We start from the raw sequence: 21,969 nt of genomic DNA on the forward strand, positions 1-21,969 counted from the left end.
CAGGGAGATTAATGGATTCCTTCCTTTCTGAGCGGACCCCAAACCCTACTGCTGCTTGCCAGCATCCTCCTGCCACCCAAAAGGACTCAGTGAGGGGGGGGCCCACAGGAGCTGCCCCATGCTGGGTGCTCTGTGAGGAGCCCACCAGACAGGGAGGCCCTTGGGAACTGCTCTATGCCTCTTGAAATACCCCTTTTCATCTGCCTGCACTTCCTTACGTGCAGCCTGGCTGCCTGGCTCAGACCTGGCTGCCCAAGGACAGTTTGTGCACAGCTCGCTGCGTGCCTGCCCTCTTCATTGTCCATTCATTCCCTACACCTCTTTTCCCTATTTAGCCCTAATTGCTGCAGAATATCATGTTTGTTTGTCCCTTTTTTTTTTTTTTCTTTTTGCAGCTTTGTTGCTTTAGCTGCAATGGGTAAACCAGCAAACTGCTGCAGGCATAAGCAAGGTGAAGAGGGATGGCAGCCAGGAAAACAGGGCACTTTGTGCTGTGTTTGGGGTGGATTTGTAAATGAAGTTGCTGGAATTGTGTTGGGAGAAAATCATTCTGCAAGCAGGCTGGACCACCGCATCCTTTGTGACGAGCTCTCTTTGGACCTTATGGCTGTAGAAGCAAAGGGTGACTCTAGAGCAGGGGGCTTCTTCCCCCTTCATGTGCTCTTGGAGGTGAGAAAGAGAGCACTGATTTCCGCTGAGAGAAAAGCAGATGCGCTTGGGGGAACTGCTCTGGGCTCTTCCACAGCTCTACCAGCTATTGGCCACTCAAGCTGCAAAACTAACTATCCCTCTGCAGCCTTGCCTTAGCAACATGTGTGTGCTGTTAAGTGGTGCGGGGCAGCTGGGAGAAGCTTGGCCCTGTGTCTGTACCAAGCCACAATCCCTGCTCTGACAGCTCGAGCAGGAGCTGGGCAGGGTGATCTCATGGAGACTGATGTGCCGGCCGTCTCGGCACGCACAGGGCTGCGGGTGCCTTGGGGCAGCTGTGCGTGCTCAGCCAGGGATGGGGAGCCAGGTGCCCTTTGGAGCCTGGGAGGGCAGGGAGCAGTCACATCGCATCTCCATGTCAAGCAAAGGTCCCTCCTCCTTGCTGCTGTCTTCATCAGGCCAAAATTCTGCATGAGGTGCTTGGCAGAGAGGTGAGCAAAGCTGCTCTCCAAGGAGGGCTGCAAGTGATGGAGGAGGCTTTGGGAAACGCTTGCCCTGGAGGTGATGGGGATGCACAGAGAGGTGCAGCTTCCTAGAGGAGAATGAGGGGTGTGGAGCCCTGGCAAAGGAGCTGCTTTTGACTCTACTTGGGTTCCTGGGAGCCAGAATGTCCTTTGCTTTTTTTTAATCCAGAAAGAGGCATGAGTGCAGCTCTGGGCTATTGCTGACAGGAGATCGGTTTGTTGGAGAGCTGTGTCCACTGGTGTCAGCTGTTTAAGCTCTTCTATTTCACCTGGCCAAGGGTGCGTCAACATTCATCCTCCTTTGCTGCTGTGTCATCCTGAGTTAGAGGTTACGTGTGTAGATAGCTGTGATTTAAGGGATCTGCTGGTGAAATAAGCCAGGGTAGGCTATGAAGGCAGCCTGCTCTGTGTGGGCATGGCTTGGCTCTTAAAAGCTGTCAAATTTCTTTGTGAAAACAGCTCTTGCCCAGTGCTGACTTCCAGCCTGCACTTGGGAATGGCATGACGGAATGTCTGTGGTTTCAGCCAGCAGGACAGACCCCATGCTGTGTAGATAGTGAGTTCACTGGTAGGGATGTAGTCTTTAGGTCTGCTGGAAGTAGTTGTGCCAAAGAACCCAAGATGCTAACAAACTCTCTGAAGTTTAAGATCTCTGACAGAGATGGCTCTGTGTTGGAGAAGCTGCTCTGCCATCCTCAGAGCTTGCTTTAATACTCAAGCTGCAAATTTTATAGTCAGTGCACATGGATGCAGTGCAGGTACCCAAGAGTGCGTGGCTGTACCTGTGTGAGCTCATTCCCTTGCTCTCCTCCTGCTGCTCCTTCTGCTCAAATAGATGGGGCCAAAACATGTGGCTGTGGACAGGCACTCACTGCTTCCTTCTCTCCCTTTCTACTGGGATAGGGTATAGAGCAGCTATTTGACGGTGCCAGCAAATGTCAGCACATGCCTCTGCCAACTCTTCATGCATTTGCTCTTTGCTGCTGTGCTGTCTTGGCTCTCTGCATGGTGTGGTCTGTGCTCGCCTTGATCCAAGGCTGCTCCTTTATTTGAGGCATGGGGAGTTGTAGTCTTAATCAGCACCTATTTGAGGGGGAACATGTGGCTTTCAGGAGGAAAATACATTTGAAAGGTGATGGAGGCTGTTGATAAGGAGAAGGATGCTCAGTGCTGCTGGCTCCTTACCTGCCCCTTGGCTGTGCAATTGCTGAGGGGAGCAGATCTCATGGGGCTGTTCTGGCTGAGCTCTGTGTTGTGCTTGTCTCCCTCTGGCTGCTGCAGTGTACGGAGTCCCAGGGGAAATGCTTGCAGAGAAGAGATGTGTGCATCTGTCAGAGCAAGGCAAAGCTGCTCAGTGTCCTGAATATCAAACAGCAGGCTGGTGGGCTCAGACTGATGTTGGCTGGTGTGCTGTTGGGCAAAAGTGCAGCTGTCTTTTGTTTTCTTGGTGGCCCAAATACATTGTAGGGTGAGCTGAGGGGCTTGCAGTGTTCAGGATGGCCGTACTGATAGTGCTGAACTCATTTATAAGCTGGTGGTATTTGATTTTCTTCCCAAAGAATAGGCTGGGTCTGCTGGAGAAGAGTTAAGGAGCGCTATTCAGTGTACAGACCCTATTTGAGCAAGCCTGGTGCTGTGGCCTTGGAGAGAGTGTGGGTTAGAATGGGATGTGTTGGCCTCCACTCTGTGGCAATGCATAAAGGCATGGGATTGGGAAGTCCTATGACGGATGTCAACCTTCAGATCCTGCCTGCTGTGGCTGGGTCCTTGGGGATGGGGCTGTGGCTGGTGATGGCTACTGTGCCCTCAGCCATAGAGTTATGGCTGCCAGCCCCTAATGGGATGCTGTTCCTCTTGGATGCCTCCAACCCTTCCTTCCCTGAGGAAGTAGCTGCTCAGAGCAGAAATAACCCTTGTTACCTTGAACTCAAAGATCCACGTTTGCCTGGCTGGTATAAATAGACCATGTGAGGCAGCCAGATGTGATGGAGATTGACAGGTTGTCTCTGGAGTTTTGCACTTGCTGAGGCAGGAGGAAATGTAAAAGCACGGCTGTGGGGATGTGGTGGAGTGAGAACAGCAAATGAAGCCCCTGGCTGCACTGGGGCTGTGATGTGCGCCATAGGGGATGCAGGTGGGAGCCCTTCATGGCCTCACGCAGGCAGCAGTGCCCCAAAACCTCCCCAGCTTCACATCGTGTGTAGAGGAGTGCTGAAGCATGGCTTGCATGTAGACGATGATTTCTAAGTACTGTAGCAATGTGATAACAAAGTTTTCTTGCAGGGCAGTAACAGGAAGGTATGAAGTTCCCGTTCACCTATGTTAACTCACCAGTTCCCCCACGATCCCCAACCCCAGAGCAATGGATGCTTTTGACAGCAAAGATCCAAATGGCGATTTCTTTGCATCCACCTTCCCAGGAATATTTTGCTGCATGCTTTTCCATGACGCTCCACCACTGACCTTTCTGCTCCAGCAAGGGAGGCAGTCGGGAAGCACATAGGCAGTGATTCTTCCCCATACAAAGGCAGGGATTGTTGGCAGCTTGACGCCCTAGAAAGTGTCTAATTGACTCGACTCTCTCTTGCTGGGCTCCGAATGGATTTTCTGCCTCAGGATATCTCGGCGTTATAGTGGACCTGTTGTTTTTGCTCCTTGTGTGATATTAAAAAGTGCATTGTTGGAGCAGAAAGCCTGAGTCAGAGCGGATGTGTGTGGAGAGCTGCATGTTGCCTTGCAAAGGACTGCCAGGGCAGAGGAGCAGAGTATGGTGGGATCCCCTCCAGCCGCTTTTAGGAGCCAAAAAGTTGCTTGGAGCTTCTTAGAGAATGTCTTTTGGCTTGATGCTTAGATGACAATATTCAGAGATGGGTGGATGGAAATCTGTGTGTTTACTGCACTTTTTAAAATTGATTTCTGTAGCTTTGCTCACTGCAGTGCAGGCTTGGCTCTGGGCGCCCTTTGGGCTGGGCAAAACCTTCTTCAGATGCTTCTGTCACCCTGCCTTCTGGCACCAAATTCTGGGATCATCTCACCTGCATCTGTGTCCAACAGCATCCATGTGGGGAGGTAATTCGTGGGAGGAGTGGGCAGCTGGGACCTGCACCAGCTAAGCTGCTGGAGGAGCTTAGGCAGCCCTAAGAGGATTCAGTGACACCGCTGATTAGCATCGAGGGCCTCGTTATGATGGTGGTAATTGAACGACTCCCAAGGTTCAAACAGACTGGGAATTATCTGCCTCGGAGGCTGTATGGGACGGGGTTTTCTGCAAGGTAGGCTGTGCCCTGCGTGATGCTGAGGATGATGCCTGCTGCTCTCTGGATCCTGAGCTGCAGCAGGTGCTGGCCTGTGGGCAGGGAATGCATGGCAGGAGGCAGCTGGGGAGGAGGAGAGGGCAGGCTGTGTGGCTGCAGGTGAGGTGGTGCTGTGGCCCGACTGTGCTGCTGCTGGTAATTGCATTAGCCTGGTGGGGCTCCAGGGCTAATTTCATTAGCTTGGTGTCTGTGGTTATTGCTTTGCTAGAGGGTAGCGGTGAGAAAGGGCAGGGCTGGGTGGGGAAGGGCTGATGCAGGAGCTCCCTGCCTCTCTAAGGATCATAGTGGCTGAATTGACTTATCCATGTCTCTGTGATGGGTTGATGGTTGGACTAGTTGATCTTAGAACATCTTTTTCAACCTTTATGATTCTGTGATTCCGTGCCAGTACCAAGTATGGCAGATAGATGACACTGGGACGCTCCATTAATAAACCTAGAGAAACTCTGCTTCAAATCCCTGTTCTGGCCTGGGGGAGGCATCTGTGTGTCCTCCCCAAGAGTTGTGTGGGGAGGGCTCATGGACACCCAACCTTGTACCCCTGCTGCACCTTGGCTGCTGTCTGAGGGGAGCCTCCACCTCTGCCACCCACACCTGTGAGCATTGGCTTTGAATGCCTACAGCTCCAAAGCACTGTGATGGGAGAGAGCTGCATGTGCAATTGTAGAGTTAGGAGGGCTGCAGCCTTTTTATTTACATCTGCTGTTTCTGTAAGTACGACCATGATTTGCCTCTGCCTTTAAACAGAAACAGGATAGGGGAAGGATGGGATTCTTGGTCATGTTTTGGGGTTTCCTGGCTCAATCCAGTGTTTGGAGAATGGTAATCATATTTAGTCTCTTCTTTCCTGGTTCTGAGATGAAGTGGGATAAGATTATTGTACTTTGGACCTCCACTGTTTAGGTTTGGCTCCACAGACTCAAAGGCTGGGTGAAGCTGTGCTAAATCTTCTGGATGCTGTCCCAACACATGCTGCGGTACAGTGACTGTAGAAAAATTATGGGCACCTGAGCAAGGCAGGGCCCAGTGCTGTGTTAGCATCTCAGCTGGCAGGAACCAGCACTCTGCTCTGACCGATGGCTGTTGGGAGCACTGTGTGCCATCTGGGTGCAGTGTGGCAGTGGTTTTCCTTCGTGGCAATCATAATGTATTCTTTTACATAACAGGAGGGGAAAACCAGAAAACCTTCAGGAGCACAAATGGTGACTTCTGCTGTGTCTTGCAGAAGCTGAGGTCCCACAGCATTTGTCAGGAGAGGATGAGCTGGTTCCTGGAGCCTGTCATAGACTGAGCTGTATACAGGGGCTGGAGGCTCTCCCTACCCCAAACCCACATGTTCTCCAAAATGAATTGCCTGATGCTTGCTTATCTTGATGAGGGTTTTCTTTTGGAGGTGCTCGGTGTGCATGTGCTCTGCAGCACTAAGCACTCACTAACCCAGATCTGCTAAAAATCAATAAGGTAATCCACTTACAGCCTGGGACTGTGGCCTTTTTAGGGAGCTCAGGGCTGTTTTGTTTTCTCTCTCATTTCTTGTAAACTGGAAGAAAGGAAAAAGGGACGGGGTGCTGGCTGAGCTGCGCTGCACTCGGGCTCTTTGCTCTGGGCAGATCAATAAAAATAATTCCCTACTAAAATGTCATTAGCGTGGAATTAAAGCTGCTGAGATCCCGTGCTGTGGGTAAGAACTAACGCTGCTGCTAAACTCAGCACTCTGGGTGCTTAAAGCGCAAAGCAGCTTTGTTGCTCACACCTCCTGGTCCCAGGGCAGCCAGATCCATCCTGTGCAGTAAGGGCATAGCCTTTGGGTTTCCCTGGGCAAAGAAAAAAGAATGCATTTATGAAGCAGACTGTTGGTGGGTTTTTTGATTCAGAAATGTTTATCAGACTTGTTGCAGAGTGGTGAGAGGGGGGGAAGCTTTTCCTGCTGAGAAATCCAATTTTCCATCTGGAGATGGGAAGAAGCCACCTTGCATCCCACTGCTCTGCTGCTTTCTGGGTCTCATCTGCAGGGCCAGGAGCATCCCTGTAGCACTGTGTGTGACGTAGCACTGCCTGTGTTAGTGCCCTGTGCAATGATGTGGTAAGGAGGCTGATGTTTGCACGTGATGCTTTATGCAGTGCATGTGAGCTTTTCTTAGTTATTTTGCCCCTTCCAGCTCCATCCTATGTTTCCTGGGGTGGCTGCAGTCCAGCATCCTGCAGCTGGATGCTGAGAGTGAAGATGGAGTGAAGCTTCTCACGGGGCAGGAGCACGATGCTCCATGTCCTGCACAGCCCTGTTCCCGAAGCACTCAGACAGCATCCTTTTTGCATGGCAGGAAAACACCTCCACATGGCTGGGGCCGGCATAACTAATGGTCTGCATCGAGCCTTCACTGGTGGGAAAGCAGAACAGCCCCCTCCTTCTTCACGATGCTCCTCCCCTAAACAAGTTAACCTCCCCTCCACCTCCTAATTTCTGCTCTGTACCAGAGCCAGCATGCATCCAATTGCGTCTTAGCCGAGCGGTTATGCTACCGGGACGCTCTGCCGTGAATTCTCAGGGAGCACGGGTAGCTGAAGGCAGGAGCCGGCCCTGAGCTGCTGGGAACGGGAGCGAGTCTCATCCCGGCCGACAGCTGTTCAAAGCAAGGATGGGACCGAGGGAGGAGGCAGCTGCCCCGCAGCCCTCCGAGAGCCCCCGCAGAGCCGTGCCCCGAACCGGGCGGGCAACACCGCGCTCCGGGCAGCTTTGAAGTGAGAGGAGACGGTCGTGTTTTGAAAGGCGAGAGATGAACTGAAGATTAAACATGTATGGGAATTATCCTCACTTCATTAAGTTTCCTGCGGGTTTTGGCAGTGAGTATTTTCCTTGTGTTTGAAATCGGTGCCTGCGGGGTGAGATAGAGAAACTGATCCCGCGGTGGGAGCGCGGGAAAGGAAAAAGGGACTTTAGAAATGTGTTTAGCCTCTCCTGTGTGTGGCTGTAACCTCCAGAGCCTGCGTGCTGCTGGTTCAGGTTGTCCTGTGATTGTGGAGTGGATGTGTTTGTGTGATGAGCTGAACCTATTGACTGAAAGGACAGGATCTAACTGAGGAAGCATCTTTCCAACTGCGTTTTTATTTTTATTATTGGGTTACTGGAGGAAAAGAAACATCCAATGCTCTTTCAGACATAAAACAGCCCCCATCCTGGCCCAAGGAAACCTACAGAGGGTTATTTCTGTGCCCAGTGTCTGCTTGCTGCCCTACCTACATGGAGCTATGTCAAGTCAACTGAATGGGGCTGGGAACACAACAGGGCTCTGCATGCTGGTGGGGTTGGAAGCAGCATTGGTCCCCTCCACACCAGCAAGACCCTACTACAGAAACCAGATCTGCTCTTAGGAAAAAGTCTGTGCTGTTCCAGAGCACATTTATTGTCTTTATCTGAAGTGATTTCCCTTATCCTAACTTGAGGGGAATGAGGGGGGGATTAATTTGAAGGGCTGTTGGATGATGTGTCTCTGCTGGAGATGAGGTTTGGGCAGGGGTTGGTTTGCATGTGGGTTGTTCCCACTATGTATAATTTTCTGTCTTGCTGTGGATGCTCACCTCCAGTCATCCTCCATGTGCAGAGAAGTCACAGGTATAGAATCACTTAGGTTGGAAAAGACCTCTAAAGTTATCAAGCCCAACCACTAGCATAGCAGTATAGCCAAGTCTAACACTAAGCCATATCCCTAAGCACCACATCTACACAACTTTTAAGTAACTTGTAGGGATGATGACTCCTAAAAGTGCATTTTTAGCCCGTTGCTACAGGAAACAGACTTCTTGTTGGAGAAATCTATTGCTCACTGGCGTTCTTAAAGAACAAGAAAAGCAAAGCCAAACTCCTATTGCTGCAATAGGAGTGAAACAATGGAAATGTTGTGTTTAATTCCTTGAGTATTACGAATATATGAGGAGACATTCAAACTGCTCTTTGTAGGAACCAGGCACAGATCCCTGTAGGGATAGGGGTCACAGTGCTGTGCAGAGCATTTGGGAGGCTGCTGGGTGAGGGATATGAGAGTAAGAGGCATTTCTGCTCCACCAATGGAGACTAAGGCACCAAGCCAGCATCGCAGCTGCAGTTCAATATACCAGGATGTTACCTTTCATTTAAAAGTGCATTTAACTGATATTTTAACTTGGTTTAGAAAAACCAAGTTTGTGTCAGAGAATGGATGGACACACTGCTAATGAGCATATAATTTGCAGTGAGGAAAAGAAAGCTCTGACTGTGTAGTACTGCAGAGGAGAGCAGAGTAGCGGTGTTACTTTGGGTTAGTCACACTTGCATATCCAAAGTGGGAGAAGTGATTTAAGCAAATGGGTTTGCCTTCTCAGCCTGGGTTTTAGGAACACAGAAAGTGTTTCAAAATGTGGTCTTTTTTCCCCAGAAGGATGCATTTCATCTGATGCCCTGCTCCCAGGGCATGGAAAGATGCTGTGCTGGTTTGTCCCCTCTCGGAGCACTCTGGCACAGTTGGTTAGGGACAAGAACTAACTTGGCTCCTCCACAAAGTCTCTTTTATGAGTACTCATGTAACTTGGCCTGCAGCCACACCACCTCTGCCTGCAGTCTTGTCAGCTCTCCCAGGCAAAGCAGGGTTAGACCGGGTTGCTTGGTGGCTTGGGAGAGCTGTAGAGGAAAATCCGTGCTGTGGGCTGCATGTTTGGTTGGCACCCTTGATGGGCCCAGGTTTTGGGACCTCTGGGCTGCTTTTCCTTTAGGTGCCACAGCTTGCCATGTCCAAACCTGCAAGTCCTTATGTGAGCGTGGCAAAGGGGTCTCTGACCCAACAGGAAAATGTGTGAGAAAATCCAGCGACTGGGCAAACTCCTGCAGCCCAGTGCAGAGGTTTTAGTTGTGAACGTGGGAAAAACCCATCTTCAGTTGCCTTCACAGAGCCATAGATCCTGAAGTCCTTGAGATGCTTTCTGATGGGGACTTCTCCAGGAGCTCAAGGACCACTGCAGGAATTCACGTGCATACTTTTTTTCTTGGTGGAATCTGTGCTGGAGATCCCTCTGGTCAGGTGGGAAATTTGATCAGACCATCACATAAAGCAATCCAAGCCTCAAATTCAATGACTTCTCTTTCTTTGGGAATGGAAGACTTTTTATATCACTCTCATGCACTACAGTGGTCACCTGGGGGATACCTTGTTAGGTTGAGTGAGGCTTGAATCTTTATTTTAAATACCTGACAAGCAGTTGCTAAGGGACTCTTTGGCTGGGAAGATCCCCATAACATAGAAATACCCTGCAATGAGTGGTTCCCATCAAAGTCATGGCAAAACGTGTGTTGACATCTGTGGGTTGTTTTCCCTCCTTCCCCTGGCTTGGTTTCTCAAGGAGGAGAAGAGCATGCGATTACACCGCAGGTGTGTGTTGTCTAAATATCTTTGGGCATCTTGAACTGTGAACACACCGTTCAATTTCAATCAAATCAGACTGAGATCTTAAAGTGGCACCTGATGCCAAGTCTGCCAAGCTGCAGAATTATAAAGGTTGGAAAAGACTGAGATGATCTTGTCCAACCATCAATCCAACAAGCCAGGTGAAAGCCTCATGTGCATCCACCAAAGTGCTCCTTGGGGGCTAGGTTTTAGGTGGCCTTGGCTTGCAAAGCAGCAGAGGAGTCGTATAGCTTACAACCAGAGCTGTTGGTGGCAGCTCTTTTCACCACCCAATGAGCAGAAGGAAAATCTTGCATGTTCCTCTCTTGTCTTCTGCAGATCCCCAGTGCACATCTCTCTACTTGCCTCCAAAACTTTTTGTTCCTCTGTGACGTTAGCTGTCAGGGGAAGGCTGCATTATTTATTGACTTGCAGAGCAGAAGGCAAAGATGGGAACACAAAGGTTACTGAACCTTAAAAGCAAGACAAAACCAATAACCTTTATGCAGGATATCAGCATGGGGAAACATGCTTGGACAGTTATAAATATCACCAGAAAGGGAGTATTTTTTTGTATTAACTTCCATATTTAAATAGCAGCAAAGATTCGATTCCAGCTAACAGGGAGTCCTTGCTACATAACTGCATTTCATTTCAGTGTTTCTCACAGGTATGTCACTGAGAATGTTGTCCCCAAGGATGATCCTCCCTCCAGTCTGTCTCCCATACACCCCGTGTTCCAGTGCTGAAGCCCTTCCCTATTTGGTGTTCTTGGGTCTGTGTAGGAGAGGGAGGCAGCACAGCTCACACCTGTGATCCTTCATGCCAATCTCTGTGCTTATCTGGGGCCTCAGAAGCATAGGCATATTCTTTGCTATTCATGCAGTTTGTTCTACCTCTTGATTCTCTGATGCCTAAAGAACAAGTGGAAAGACTGAAAGAATGATCATCCCTGGACTTGCTATTTATCTGCAGGTCTCAGGAGGTAGGCTTGCCCTAGGCAGTAGGTGCCTAGGTAATGGATGGATGGTTGGATTAGATGATCTTTGTGGCCTTTTCCGACCTTTGTCATTTTATGGCTTAGTGGGCATGGCAGTGGTAGGGTTGGCAGTTGGACTAGATGATCTTACAGGTCTGTCCCAACCTTAATGATTCTATGGTTTCATGGGCATGGTGGGGATGGGTTGGTGATTTGACTTTATAATCTTGGAGGTCTTTTCCAGCCTTCGTGATTTTATGATTCTAAATCATAAACACAATGATCTTTCTCTAATTAGCATGGGCACCTTTCTTCTCCTGGCTTTGCTGGACATTAGAGCTGAAGAGGCTTTAATCAGTGCAAACTTACAACTGCTGCAGTGGCTATGAGGTAGTGTGTAAGGCTTGGATGTTTCTAGTCTGCGTTCTCTTTCCACTTTTTGCTCAAACACAGTTGGTGAGATTGGTGTCTCCTGCTGTTTCTTGGGTGAAAATCAAGATATCTTCATGCATGGCAGACTGGGCACTTCTCTTCCTGCTGCTCTTGCCAAGGCTCTTGTGGTCATTTGTATGCTCTTATCCTTCCTTCCAGACATGATCCAGCTTTCCCCTGGGAAGTGCTCACAGCCCAGATGTTCTAAGCTGGCTTCACTGAGCCAGTGTTAGCCGTGGAGTAGCATTCTCCCAGGCCCAGGCTGCTCAGCACTGATGTGTGGGCTCTGCATCTGTGCCTGTGATAGAGATAGCATTTCTATATTCCCATTTCTATGAGGCTGTTCATGCAAAGCTCCCACCCTTGGCCAGGATTTTGCAGTGGTGGAAGAAGTGAGGAATCAAAGCAATGCAGTGTCCTTGCTTATCTCCTCTCCTTCTGATGCGGGGCTGCCCTGTGCTCCTCAGGGCCCCTCCGGAGCCAGCCAAGTCCCCAGTGCTGCATGTCATCTTGCATTACCTGATGGGCAGGCTGCAGACCCACCGTGGACTGTGTAAATGTCACCTGGGTTGGATTCTGACACAGAAGCAGCCGTGGCTGGCATACTGGGCTGGCTCCTGGCTCTGTGGTCCCTCCTGTGTCATCCTGCAGATGCGTCCCTGTGGAGCAGCTCCTCCCCAGAACCACTGCAGCACGGATGCTTCTGTTCTTCCCCATGTGATGGGAGAGAATATCTCGAGGGAAGTCCTTGCAAGACTTTTGAGTTAGTTTCAGCTGGGAGATGTGTGACACAAATAGTATTTTCTCCAGGATCACTTCATTTAATCTTTCCAAACCATATTTGGCACAAATTAACAAGACCTGAGATCTCTATTTATGCTGCCCAAGTCAGCCTGGGTCCTGGGGAAGGACTGGAAGTCAAAAAAAATCCCAGACCACTGCTTTGTTTTTTTTGAGTAGGATTTGTATTGTAATTTATTGTGGTTAGATATAGGTATTTGTATCTGGAAACTGATGGTTTTGGCCAATGTATTTGTCCCAGCTTCAGAAGGACAGTTTGGCCAGTGTGGGAACAAATGCACTGCCTTTGGGGGGTGTCCTTGGCCCTGGCATTCTTTCCATGAAAACAAGTATGCCATGGGGCTGGCTCTGGAAAGCAGTCTTCTTTGCCAGAAAGCCTTCACAGAATCACAGAATCACAGAATTGTAGGGGTTGGAAAGGACCTCCAGAGATCATCGAGTCCAACCCCCCCTGCCAAAGCAGGTTCCCTACAGCAGGTCGCACAGGTAGGCATCCAGGCAGGTCTTGAACATCTTTGCATCTTCCTAAAGCTTGGATCCTTTCTAATAAAGAACAGTGTTTCCCTTAGGTCTGGTGTAAAAATGAACAGAAAAAATACCTTTCCTGTGAGTCCTTTCTTAGTGACTTAAATTTTCTATGTGATACTTCGAAAACATCCTTTTCTGTGTTATGGAAAAGGACGAAGAATTGTCCCTCTTCTCCTTAGCTACTCTGGTATGGAAGACCTCTGCCCCATCTCTCTTTTAGTGGCTGATTTCCTAAGCTGAAGAGTTCTGAAAAGTATCTCGCTGTTTAAAGCGATGTGAAAGGCAATTTGTTTATAAGCTTGTGTATTGATGCTGGGGAGGGGCCCTCCAGCAGTAGGATGGAGCCCTTTGCCTGGGCACTGCCTCCAGGCCTTCTGCTGCTGTGGTTTTGCTGGCTTCCTCTTGCCTCACGTTGCTTTCCACTGGGAGAATTGATCCAAAAAGCCAAAGCAAGAATTGACAAAGACCTTTTCTCCCCCACCCTCTGCAGAATTAAGTCTGAAGTGGGTTGATAACAGCAGATCGAGTCCTCCTTGACTCTGACAAATGTCTTTAATGTTATTCAGCAAGCTGACCTTTTCCCGTCTTTATTGTGCATCTTCCCTTTGAATCAGATTTGATTGTTACTTCAGGTAAAATAACAAACACTGTCATGTAAATAACTTAGCAATAATGTTAAAAGGATGGGGAGGAAAAAAAAAACAAAAAACAACACAACACCAAACCTCTGCCTTAACTGCAAACGCAACGGGAACAACCATCCTCTTTGCCAGCTATGGAAAACCAACTGTGTGACATTGCTACACGACACCTTGCCTTTGCTGCTCCAGGGAATGGTTGCCTGTGTTGAAAATCCAATAGAGAAACAATGGCTCATTGAAATGTTAACGAAAGCCAATGCTTACTAGGGTTGCTAAATTCTAGGGAAAGGGGAAAAATGATTGTATACATATCTTCAAAATGCAGCTAGACCCTTTGACATTGGTGGGCATTTTGTGTCAAAATAATCTCTGAAGAGGGAAGATGGATCTTGTAGAGTTGAGTTTCTTGACTCCAGCGTCTTGAATTGGAACTGGAGGAATGCGTGAAATAGCATGGTGGAGAGGTATGTGGGTGGGAAGGGGAGAGCTGAGCCTTGGGGAGAAGAAGATGAGCCATCATGGGACGTGAAGGAACGTTGCAAAGCACTGAGAGCTGTGTGGGTTCCAGCCTGGCTGCTGGGGATTTCTTGGCTTCAGAAATGCTCTCCAGCCTCCAGAGCTGGTTTGAACAGCAAATGTGAGACCTCGGGGAATAGAAAGTCAGCCTGAGGCAGGCAAACAGCAGTGCCTTTTTCCAAGTCAGCTAAGGCACCAACACAACGCAAGAAGATTTGATTATTAAACATTATCTTCATAATATGTTTTGTTGCTGTAGGTAACCTTATTTCCTGTACCATAAACAACATTTTGCTCTTTCCCTTTATACAATAAGGCATGTTTGCTTGGCCAGCATCTAAGCTGACACAAGCAAGGCAGACCAGCAGACCGCTGTACAGGCAGGCGCATCCACATATACCTCATCTCTCCCTGTAGATTCCCCTGTTCACGCCAGCTCCACGTCTGTGAGCCCATCATCCAGCCTGTCAGTGGGGAGCACAGTGGACGGACATCACAACTACCTCGAGGCCCCCACAAACGCCTCCCGGGCGCTGCCATCCCCCATGAGCACCATTGGTTCTCCAGTGAATGCGCTGGGCTCACCCTACAGGGTCATTGCATCCTCCATTGGCTCGCATCCTGTTGCTCTGTCCTCCTCTGCTCCGGGCATGAACTTTGTGACCCACAGCCCACAGGTATGTAGATGGGCGTGCTGGCTTCATCCCCAGTTCCTGGTGCTCAGAGGCTGGGTGAGGACTGAAACTGAAGGGTGTGGGCTGGCTGGTGGGGAGTCCTTGGTGTGTTTTGTAGATTTGATGTAAAGAACAATTGCCAGCGTGTGAATCTTCCTGATTAAATCACCTTAACACAGAAGATACCTGTTTATATTTTACAGTGAGGGGGGGAAGATGATTCTCACATCTTATCTTATATAGAGGCAATCCCCTCTGCTGCATCTGTGGCCATATGGGTAATTATTGAAATACATGTACAGTATAATAGGAAATAGTCATTCTCATTCCTCCAGAAAAAGGCTATCTGCTATATTTCATTACATGGAAAAGATGCAGACTTTCTAGAGAGACAAATGTTAATGCTAAATGCCAGCCACGTAGTCCATGCTGTGTGCAGACTTTGCCTGAAGAAAAATGAAACGCTCCCATCCTTACTGCCTGAGCTCACTCAAGGGCTGAAGTTCCTCTCCAGGTAAAGGGGGATCCCCGGGGCTGGGGTCTGTGTCCCCCAGGGACAGGCTGGGGGCTCTTTGGGTGCCTGTGCAGGGCAAGGACCCTCACACCACCCAGCTGTTTCCCATTGACCAGGCAATTCCCATTGCCCACGATATGCCAGGCAGGTGCTTGATGGTGGCGGAGCTGCTGGCAATGCTGGCTGCATGGGAAACTTTTCCTCTGGGTCTGGGGATGCTCCAGGAAGCAGTTTTCCCCAGTCCAGGAGTTTCCCCATGTTACCAGCTCTGAGGAGAGTTTTACTCACGTAGTCTCTAATTCAAGGAGACAGCTGGGCTTTGGGGATTTGGCAGGGAGGCTGCTAATGGATTTGGGTTCAAGTAGTTGTCCCAAATATCATACATGATTGCACTTAACCTGCAGGAGCCAAAGCTCCTAGACACTGATGGCTAAAACTGTCCCAATTCTCCCCCTCAACAGTGTATACTGTTATTGTCTGTGAGTGCAGCAGAGAGAAAAGAAAGGTGATAACTGAGCTCTGGATAACATTTTAAACCACAAAAAGTTCCTCCTGACTCAGCATCTTGGCAAGAAGTTTGCTAAGTACCAAAGGAGGCTGCGTGCTTGAAGGGAAGGAAGGAGCTGAGTTGGTGGTGAGAAGGATGAGCTGATGGTGGTTTTGGAGAGATGTTGTTTTGCCCAGGCAGCTTGAGAAAAGACATGCTCAATGGCCCTTCATCCTCACTGCCCTGCTGACAACAGCTCTAAAGCAAACAATTATCAAAGGAAGCCCTGGGCAATGTCAGCCTTTGGTTTCTGATCGATTCAGTTTGCAGCCTTTAACTTGCAGCAGCCATGAGCAGCTCCTGGGAATCTCAGCTGGAAGCTCTGGGCTGTTGGCCTGCATCTCAGTGCAGCTCGTTTTAGATGTCCTGCTTACTCCCTTCTCAAATCTGGTAACCCCAAATCTGCTCTGTTCTCCAGCTTGTGATTGAGTTTGGAGTCCCAGGGAGGGACTGGGATTGCCACGTTTTCATGCAGATTTGCACATTGTGAGCCACAGGCAGCTTATGATCAGCATCCCCCAATGAAGGAGGCAGGATCCCACCAGTGCTGTTGTTCAGGGGCTGTAACTGAGCAGCTGAGGGTTGCTGCCTGCCATTTTCCAACTCTGCTTAGCCTTTCCTTTTGCTTGCAGTATCAGGGTGAGATAAGGGTTGATTTTTGCTACTCAGCTTCTGCTTAAATCCCTCCAGCTGGATTCACCAGAGCATGTTGGTCTGCCCACGGGCTGTGGACAAGCTTTGGGATGAGCCCAGTTTGAGCAGTGAAGAAACACTCAACTCAATTTGAGAACAGTTTCTCTGGGGTACAGAGCTAAGCCACCTCTTTACCTTTTCCTTTTACAGCTCGATGTGCTCAACAATGTCAGCAGCTCGGAGGACATCAAGCCCTTGCCAGGTCTTCCGGGGATTGGCAACATGAATTATCCATCCACAAGCCCAGGTTCCTTAGCCAAACACATCTGTGCCATCTGTGGGGACAGGTCCTCAGGTAGGAAGCGTCCTTCCTCAGGGAGGGCTTTGTACAATGACAGCTGCACTGATGCCCTGAAGGCTTGCATAGCAGTGAATGTTGTCATCAATCAGTGAATGCTGAGGTTGCGCTGGTATCACAGGGTTCATGGCTGGGTCTGGCTTACTTAAGGGCAGACTCTTCTCTAGGTACCATCTCATCTCATACCTTTAACAAAGGTAAAACATGAAAATCACAATGTTCTTGTTTACCTGTGCTCTGTGCTAGCTTCTTTGTAGCTGTTCTCAGGTTATTTCTCCTGCCCAGAGTCCTGCAGCCTGGCTGAGCCTGGCAAACCCCACCATGTCAGTGCACCCCAATCCTGGCTCCCATCCCTCTGCTGGGATGCAGAAGGATACGGTCTTTCCTTATAATGGGAAATGATAGCACAGCATCACCCCATCCTCCTTGACAAACCAGCCCTGTCAAGTTGACTTCCTGCAGGCTCTTCCTTCACCTCTGAGGTCAGCCTGAGCTCATCCACACTGACAGCCTGCCCTCACCTCCCTAGGGAAGCACTATGGGGTGTACAGCTGCGAGGGCTGCAAGGGCTTCTTTAAGAGGACCATCCGGAAGGACCTGATCTACACCTGCCGTGACAACAAGGACTGCCTCATCGACAAGCGCCAACGCAACCGCTGCCAGTACTGCCGCTATCAGAAGTGCCTCGCCATGGGGATGAAGAGGGAAGGTACACACGGGCTTGGAGACTTCTTTACGTGTGTGCTCTGGGCATGCAGCTTTGGCCCATTCCCCATAGCGCGATCAATTCTGCGCTGCCCCAAGCACTGAGGGAGGCTGGGGGTTGTATAAGACCAGGCTTGTTACAAAAACCCAATCTCAGGCACTTCCTGCCAGGTGCAAAGTGGTTTGGAGGACCGTGGAGTCGATGCGACTTCCCTTCACAGAGCGTGAAAATGCAAACCCCAGGCTGCTGGTGGGCAGTGTGAGGACAAACCTGTGCTGGGAGCATGTAACATCCTCCTCCTAGCAGCAGTTATCTAACTGAGGATATGAGGAATCGAGCTCTCAGGCAGCCTTAGGGCTTGTTGGAGGCTTGCAGAGCTGTTCCCTTCCTCAGCATCCTCTGTCCTCCTCCCATGGGACTTTTATCCCCTCAGTTTCATGGAGATGCCTTCCCCACTCCTCCAACTGCTGACTGCTCAAGGGGAGAAGTCATTAAGTTGCTCAACAGAAAACACCAACATTTGCATAACAGGGGCTGGCTTAGTATCCAACTTCTCCCCAGTGAACCTTTATCACTTCATGGTTATAAATGCCAACAGCTCTTTATTCATGACTCGCCCAGCCCCCCACCTTTCCTTCAGGGCTTACTCTGCATTTTGGTACCCCAATGGTGCTGTGTGGTCATACTGAGGCAGTGATGCTGGCTAGCAGGGCTGTTCTGCTCTTTTGGTACTCTTCTCCCCAGCAGTGAGTTAAACTGATGTGACATCTGCTGGTCACTTGCCTTTCCTTTCTCCCAAAGCAGGATTTTCTTATGGGTTTGTCAATACAAAATTGACATAAGACTTGGAATGCTGTGTACACATCCTGCATTGACCTGTCCTCCACACACCCAGCAGCCCTGGGGGTGAATAACTGATACTTCGCCCATCAGCAGATATCTTGGGAAATGATAGAAGAGTGGGAGAGCTCCAAGCTTGCAGCAGGAGGGGCTCCCTGCATCAGTCCATGCCCTTATAGATGTGGAGGCCCCAGTTTGGCTCAAGAATTAGGCATGCAGCAAACCTTAGTGGCTGGGAGATGGAGTCCCTCCAGCAGCTTGTGACCACTGAGCTCAGGCTGCCACCTGGAGGCATTACCTCCTTCTTCCTCTCTGCTGGAGTTTGGAGGTCAAGTTTGGAGACCACCAGTCTGCAGCAACCCCAACGTTATTGGAGGGTGACGAAGACAGAGTGGTGATTGTGCTTTGGTTGGACCTACCTCAGAAGTTATCTATTCATTTTCTCCTTCCAAGAGAGTTCCTCAACCAAGAGGAAAGGAGATGCTTAGCAAGCAGCTGAATGCTGCCCGGGTGTAAAAAGCTGGTTTTTTGTCCCTTAGCTGTGCAGGAGGAGAGGCAGCGGAGCAGGGAGCGCAGTGAGAATGAAGCTGAGTCCACAAGCGGTGGCAGTGAAGACATGCCTGTGGAGAGGATCCTGGAAGCTGAGCTGGCAGTAGAACCCAAGACTGAGGCATACAGTGATGTGAACACAGAGAGCTCAGTAAGGGGCTCTGTGCGGTGTCAGTAATGTCACACAGCCTGGGATGAGAGCATTTGAGATGTGATTTGAAGGGACAAAATCCTATGCGTGCTGGGGCTGCGCATCTCTGGGCGCAGATTGTCTGCCCCATATCAACCAGGGCTGATGTGGGATGTAAGATCAGCAAGACCAACCCCAACCTACTCCCACCATGTCCCTCAGTGCCACATCTCCACTTATCTAATCTGAATCTCCTCTGGTGCAACTTAAGGCCAATTTGGCTGAGGAGAAATAATAGTAAAAAAAATTTCCTCTCACCAAAAATGTGCAGCTGAGATAACTGGCAGTGTGATCACTTTGTTTGTGGCCCTGAGTATTGCTAATGTGATTTGATGCTGTGTGCAGAGTGGGTGGTGACTCTCAAAGATTTTACATTGATTAGTTCTCTCCTTTTCAACCCAACATCGCTGTTCCCGTAGACAAACGACCCTGTCACCAACATCTGCCACGCTGCTGACAAGCAGCTCTTCACTCTTGTTGAGTGGGCCAAGCGCATCCCCCACTTCTCCGACCTGACCCTGGAGGACCAAGTCATTCTCCTGCGGGCAGGTAATGTCCTCAACCTTTGCCCTTTTCCTGCTATCCCCATCCCTTCTCTGGGTTGTGTGTTTGTGGGGAATGCGACCCCTGAGCTGGTCCATCCCTGCTGTTGGGGCTGGCTTGTCCCAGGCCAGGATAAATGCTTGGCAGAGAGTATAGACAGGGCGCTGGGAATCTGATGTTGAATCAAAGGGCAGAAACCAGCTCCCTGCTCTGTATGGGAATGATGCTTGGCTGGCAGCTGCCCTCTTTATCCCACACACCTCCCTCTTGCAGGCTGGAACGAGCTGCTCATCGCATCCTTCTCCCATCGCTCTGTGTCAGTGCAGGACGGCATCCTGCTGGCCACTGGCTTGCATGTGCACCGCAGCAGTGCTCACAGTGCAGGCGTGGGCTCCATCTTTGACAGGTATGTGGCCAGCTTGTCATCCCCAGCAGCAGAGCCCTGCAGGCTCTCTCCCCTTCCCACTGAAAGGGAATCAATGATCCCTTCCAACTAGTGATATTCTATTGTTCTATGGAGAGCTACAGCAAACCCAGGATGATTTGGGGCAGAATTAGGGGACATTTGATTGGCTTACGAAAAACACAATGGAATGTAATGAAAACACCTTGAAAGGGATTTGCAGCTGCAGAAGCATCTCTGTGGGTGGGGGTGTTTGTGCAGGGGAAGGCTGCTTCTCTGCCCTCCCCTTGAAGCTTTTGCCATAACTGGATCTAGAGCTAATACTGATCAGCAGAGCTTTAGCTAGCAGAGCCTTAAGCCCCAGCTTGCAGCTCTCTGCTCATGTAACAGCCATATATGTACTGTCTGTGCCATGTCTGCTCCCAGCCCAGCAGGATGTGGTGGTGCCACCCTTACAGAAGTGGCATGCAGAGTGCAATGTAGAGGAACACCCATGTGGCTTTCCTCAAACACAAATTGTTCTTCGTAATTCCAGCAGAGCACAGAGCCCATGTGCAGAGCAGAGCAAGAATGGAAGTAAACTTAATGCTCCTGCCTCTGGGTGCTGCTGGTGCTCATATTAAAGAGCAGTGGGTGGCATTGCTGTCCCTTACAGCCACCTCTCCCTGCAGAGAGGAGCTGGGGGGATTCCCAGTGCCCATCCTGGATGATTTCAGCCCCCATTTCTGACTGTCTGCCCACTTGTGTCCCCCACAAGCAGAGTTTTGACAGAGCTGGTGTCCAAAATGAAGGACATGCAGATGGATAAGTCGGAGCTGGGGTGTCTGCGAGCCATTGTCCTCTTCAACCCAGGTAAGTTGTGGAGCTGTGACGCAGCATCATCACCTCTCCCCTGTGCCACTGGATCCCTGGCAGTGACTCTTCTTGTCCAGACGCCAAGGGCCTGTCCAGCCCTTCCGAAGTGGAGTCGCTGCGGGAGAAGGTCTACGCCACGCTGGAAGCCTACACGAAGCAGAAGTACCCCGAGCAGCCGGGACGGTGAGTATCCCCTCCGTCCTAGGGCTGAGTTAACCCCAGCGAGGAAGATCCGCAATACAAAAACAAACCACCGCCCGGGGTCGCCCCGCTGCCGGACCGCAGCCTTTGGGATGGCGACGGATCCCTCCCATCCCGGTACAAGCCCACCCTCTGCTGGCTGCCGTGCCGCAATGCCGCGCTCCGGCCCAGGGGCCGCCGGGTGCAGACGCAGCATCCTCGGAAGTGTGGGGAGAGACGAGAGGGCAGCCCTCCCTGCATCCCTGAACCAGCATGGGAGAGGTGCTCCATGAATGGTTGCAACAGCAGAGAGGAGATGCAAGTCACCGGTTCGAGCGCTTGCTTTAGGGAGAAGCCGGGTTTTACTTTATTTCTTTGATCTTTGAAACATATGGATGTAAAATTCCTTCCCCCTTTTCTTTCCTTCCCTTTCCTTCCTTACCCTTCCCCCCACCCCCCCTTTTCCTCTTTTCTTTTCCCATCCCCACATTAACATGCCCTGGGTTGTAGGATGGATGACTCCCCAAGGTGCCTGGATGTGCTGTGCTCTGCCCTCCCCAGCTCAGGCTCAGAATGGGAGCATGCAGCCAGTGCCTCCCTCACCCCTCTGCCTTCTCTCCCCTTTCCAGGTTTGCCAAACTCCTCCTGCGCCTGCCAGCACTACGGTCCATCGGACTGAAGTGCCTGGAGCATCTCTTCTTCTTCAAGCTGATCGGGGACACCCCCATCGACACCTTCCTCATGGAGATGCTGGAGACACCCCTGCAGGTCACTTGAGGGTCCGGTCCCCCCCACCATATCCCCACACAGCTCCCACTCCTCCTCTCCGTGCTGCAAGAGCTGCCCTCCACCCTCTGCTCCTCTTTGGTGGGATTGTTGTGTCTTTGTACAGCTGTAAATCGTCCTCTTTAACTCACCTCGGTGGGGTTGTTGACCCTCTGCCCAGCTAACCACACACCTCCCTGTACAGATAATTGCTTTAAATTATTTTTTCACTCTCAATAAAAGTCAACAACAAAATAATATATGAGAGGTGCTGGTTGGAGCCTGCAGGGCGGTGTCCTGCTTTGCTGTGGTTATGGTTCTGGACTGGGCTGGGGCAGAAGCATCAATTGGGAGTATTGTTGCCTCTGCTGATAGAAGTCTTCCACCAGGATGCCACATAGCTTTGCTTCTTGCTCCT

General features: G+C 50.3%; 1 protein-coding gene across 11 annotated transcripts in view; it reads left to right on the plus strand.

Moving 5' to 3' along the window:
• The window catches only part of RXRG (retinoid X receptor gamma), a 29,357-nt gene extending 7,674 nt beyond the window's left edge, over positions 1–21,683 (plus strand). For 4 of the 11 annotated variants that reach the window (XM_052665635.1, XM_052665631.1, XM_052665636.1 and 1 more), the window contains 9 exons: positions 14,212–14,471; positions 16,373–16,517; positions 17,050–17,229; positions 18,606–18,766; positions 19,225–19,354; positions 19,622–19,754; positions 20,509–20,603; positions 20,684–20,789; positions 21,416–21,683. In XM_052665635.1, coding sequence (XP_052521595.1) covers positions 14,212–14,471; positions 16,373–16,517; positions 17,050–17,229; positions 18,606–18,766; positions 19,225–19,354; positions 19,622–19,754; positions 20,509–20,603; positions 20,684–20,789; positions 21,416–21,563 — 1,358 coding nt within the window. In that variant the 3' untranslated portion in view covers positions 21,564–21,683. Of the gene's footprint in view, positions 1–6,934; positions 7,328–14,211; positions 14,472–16,372; positions 16,518–17,049; positions 17,230–18,605; positions 18,767–19,224; positions 19,355–19,621; positions 19,755–20,508; positions 20,604–20,683; positions 20,790–21,415 lie in introns of those variants that run through there. The other 7 variants (XM_052665641.1, XM_052665640.1, XM_052665642.1 and 4 more) reach the window with 5 other exon arrangements.
• The last annotated feature ends 286 nt before the right edge of the window (positions 21,684–21,969 follow it).

This window comes from Tympanuchus pallidicinctus, unplaced genomic scaffold, assembly GCF_026119805.1.
Source record: "Tympanuchus pallidicinctus isolate F22 unplaced genomic scaffold, pur_lepc_1.0 scaffold7, whole genome shotgun sequence".
Classification (NCBI taxonomy): domain Eukaryota; kingdom Metazoa; phylum Chordata; class Aves; order Galliformes; family Phasianidae; genus Tympanuchus; species Tympanuchus pallidicinctus.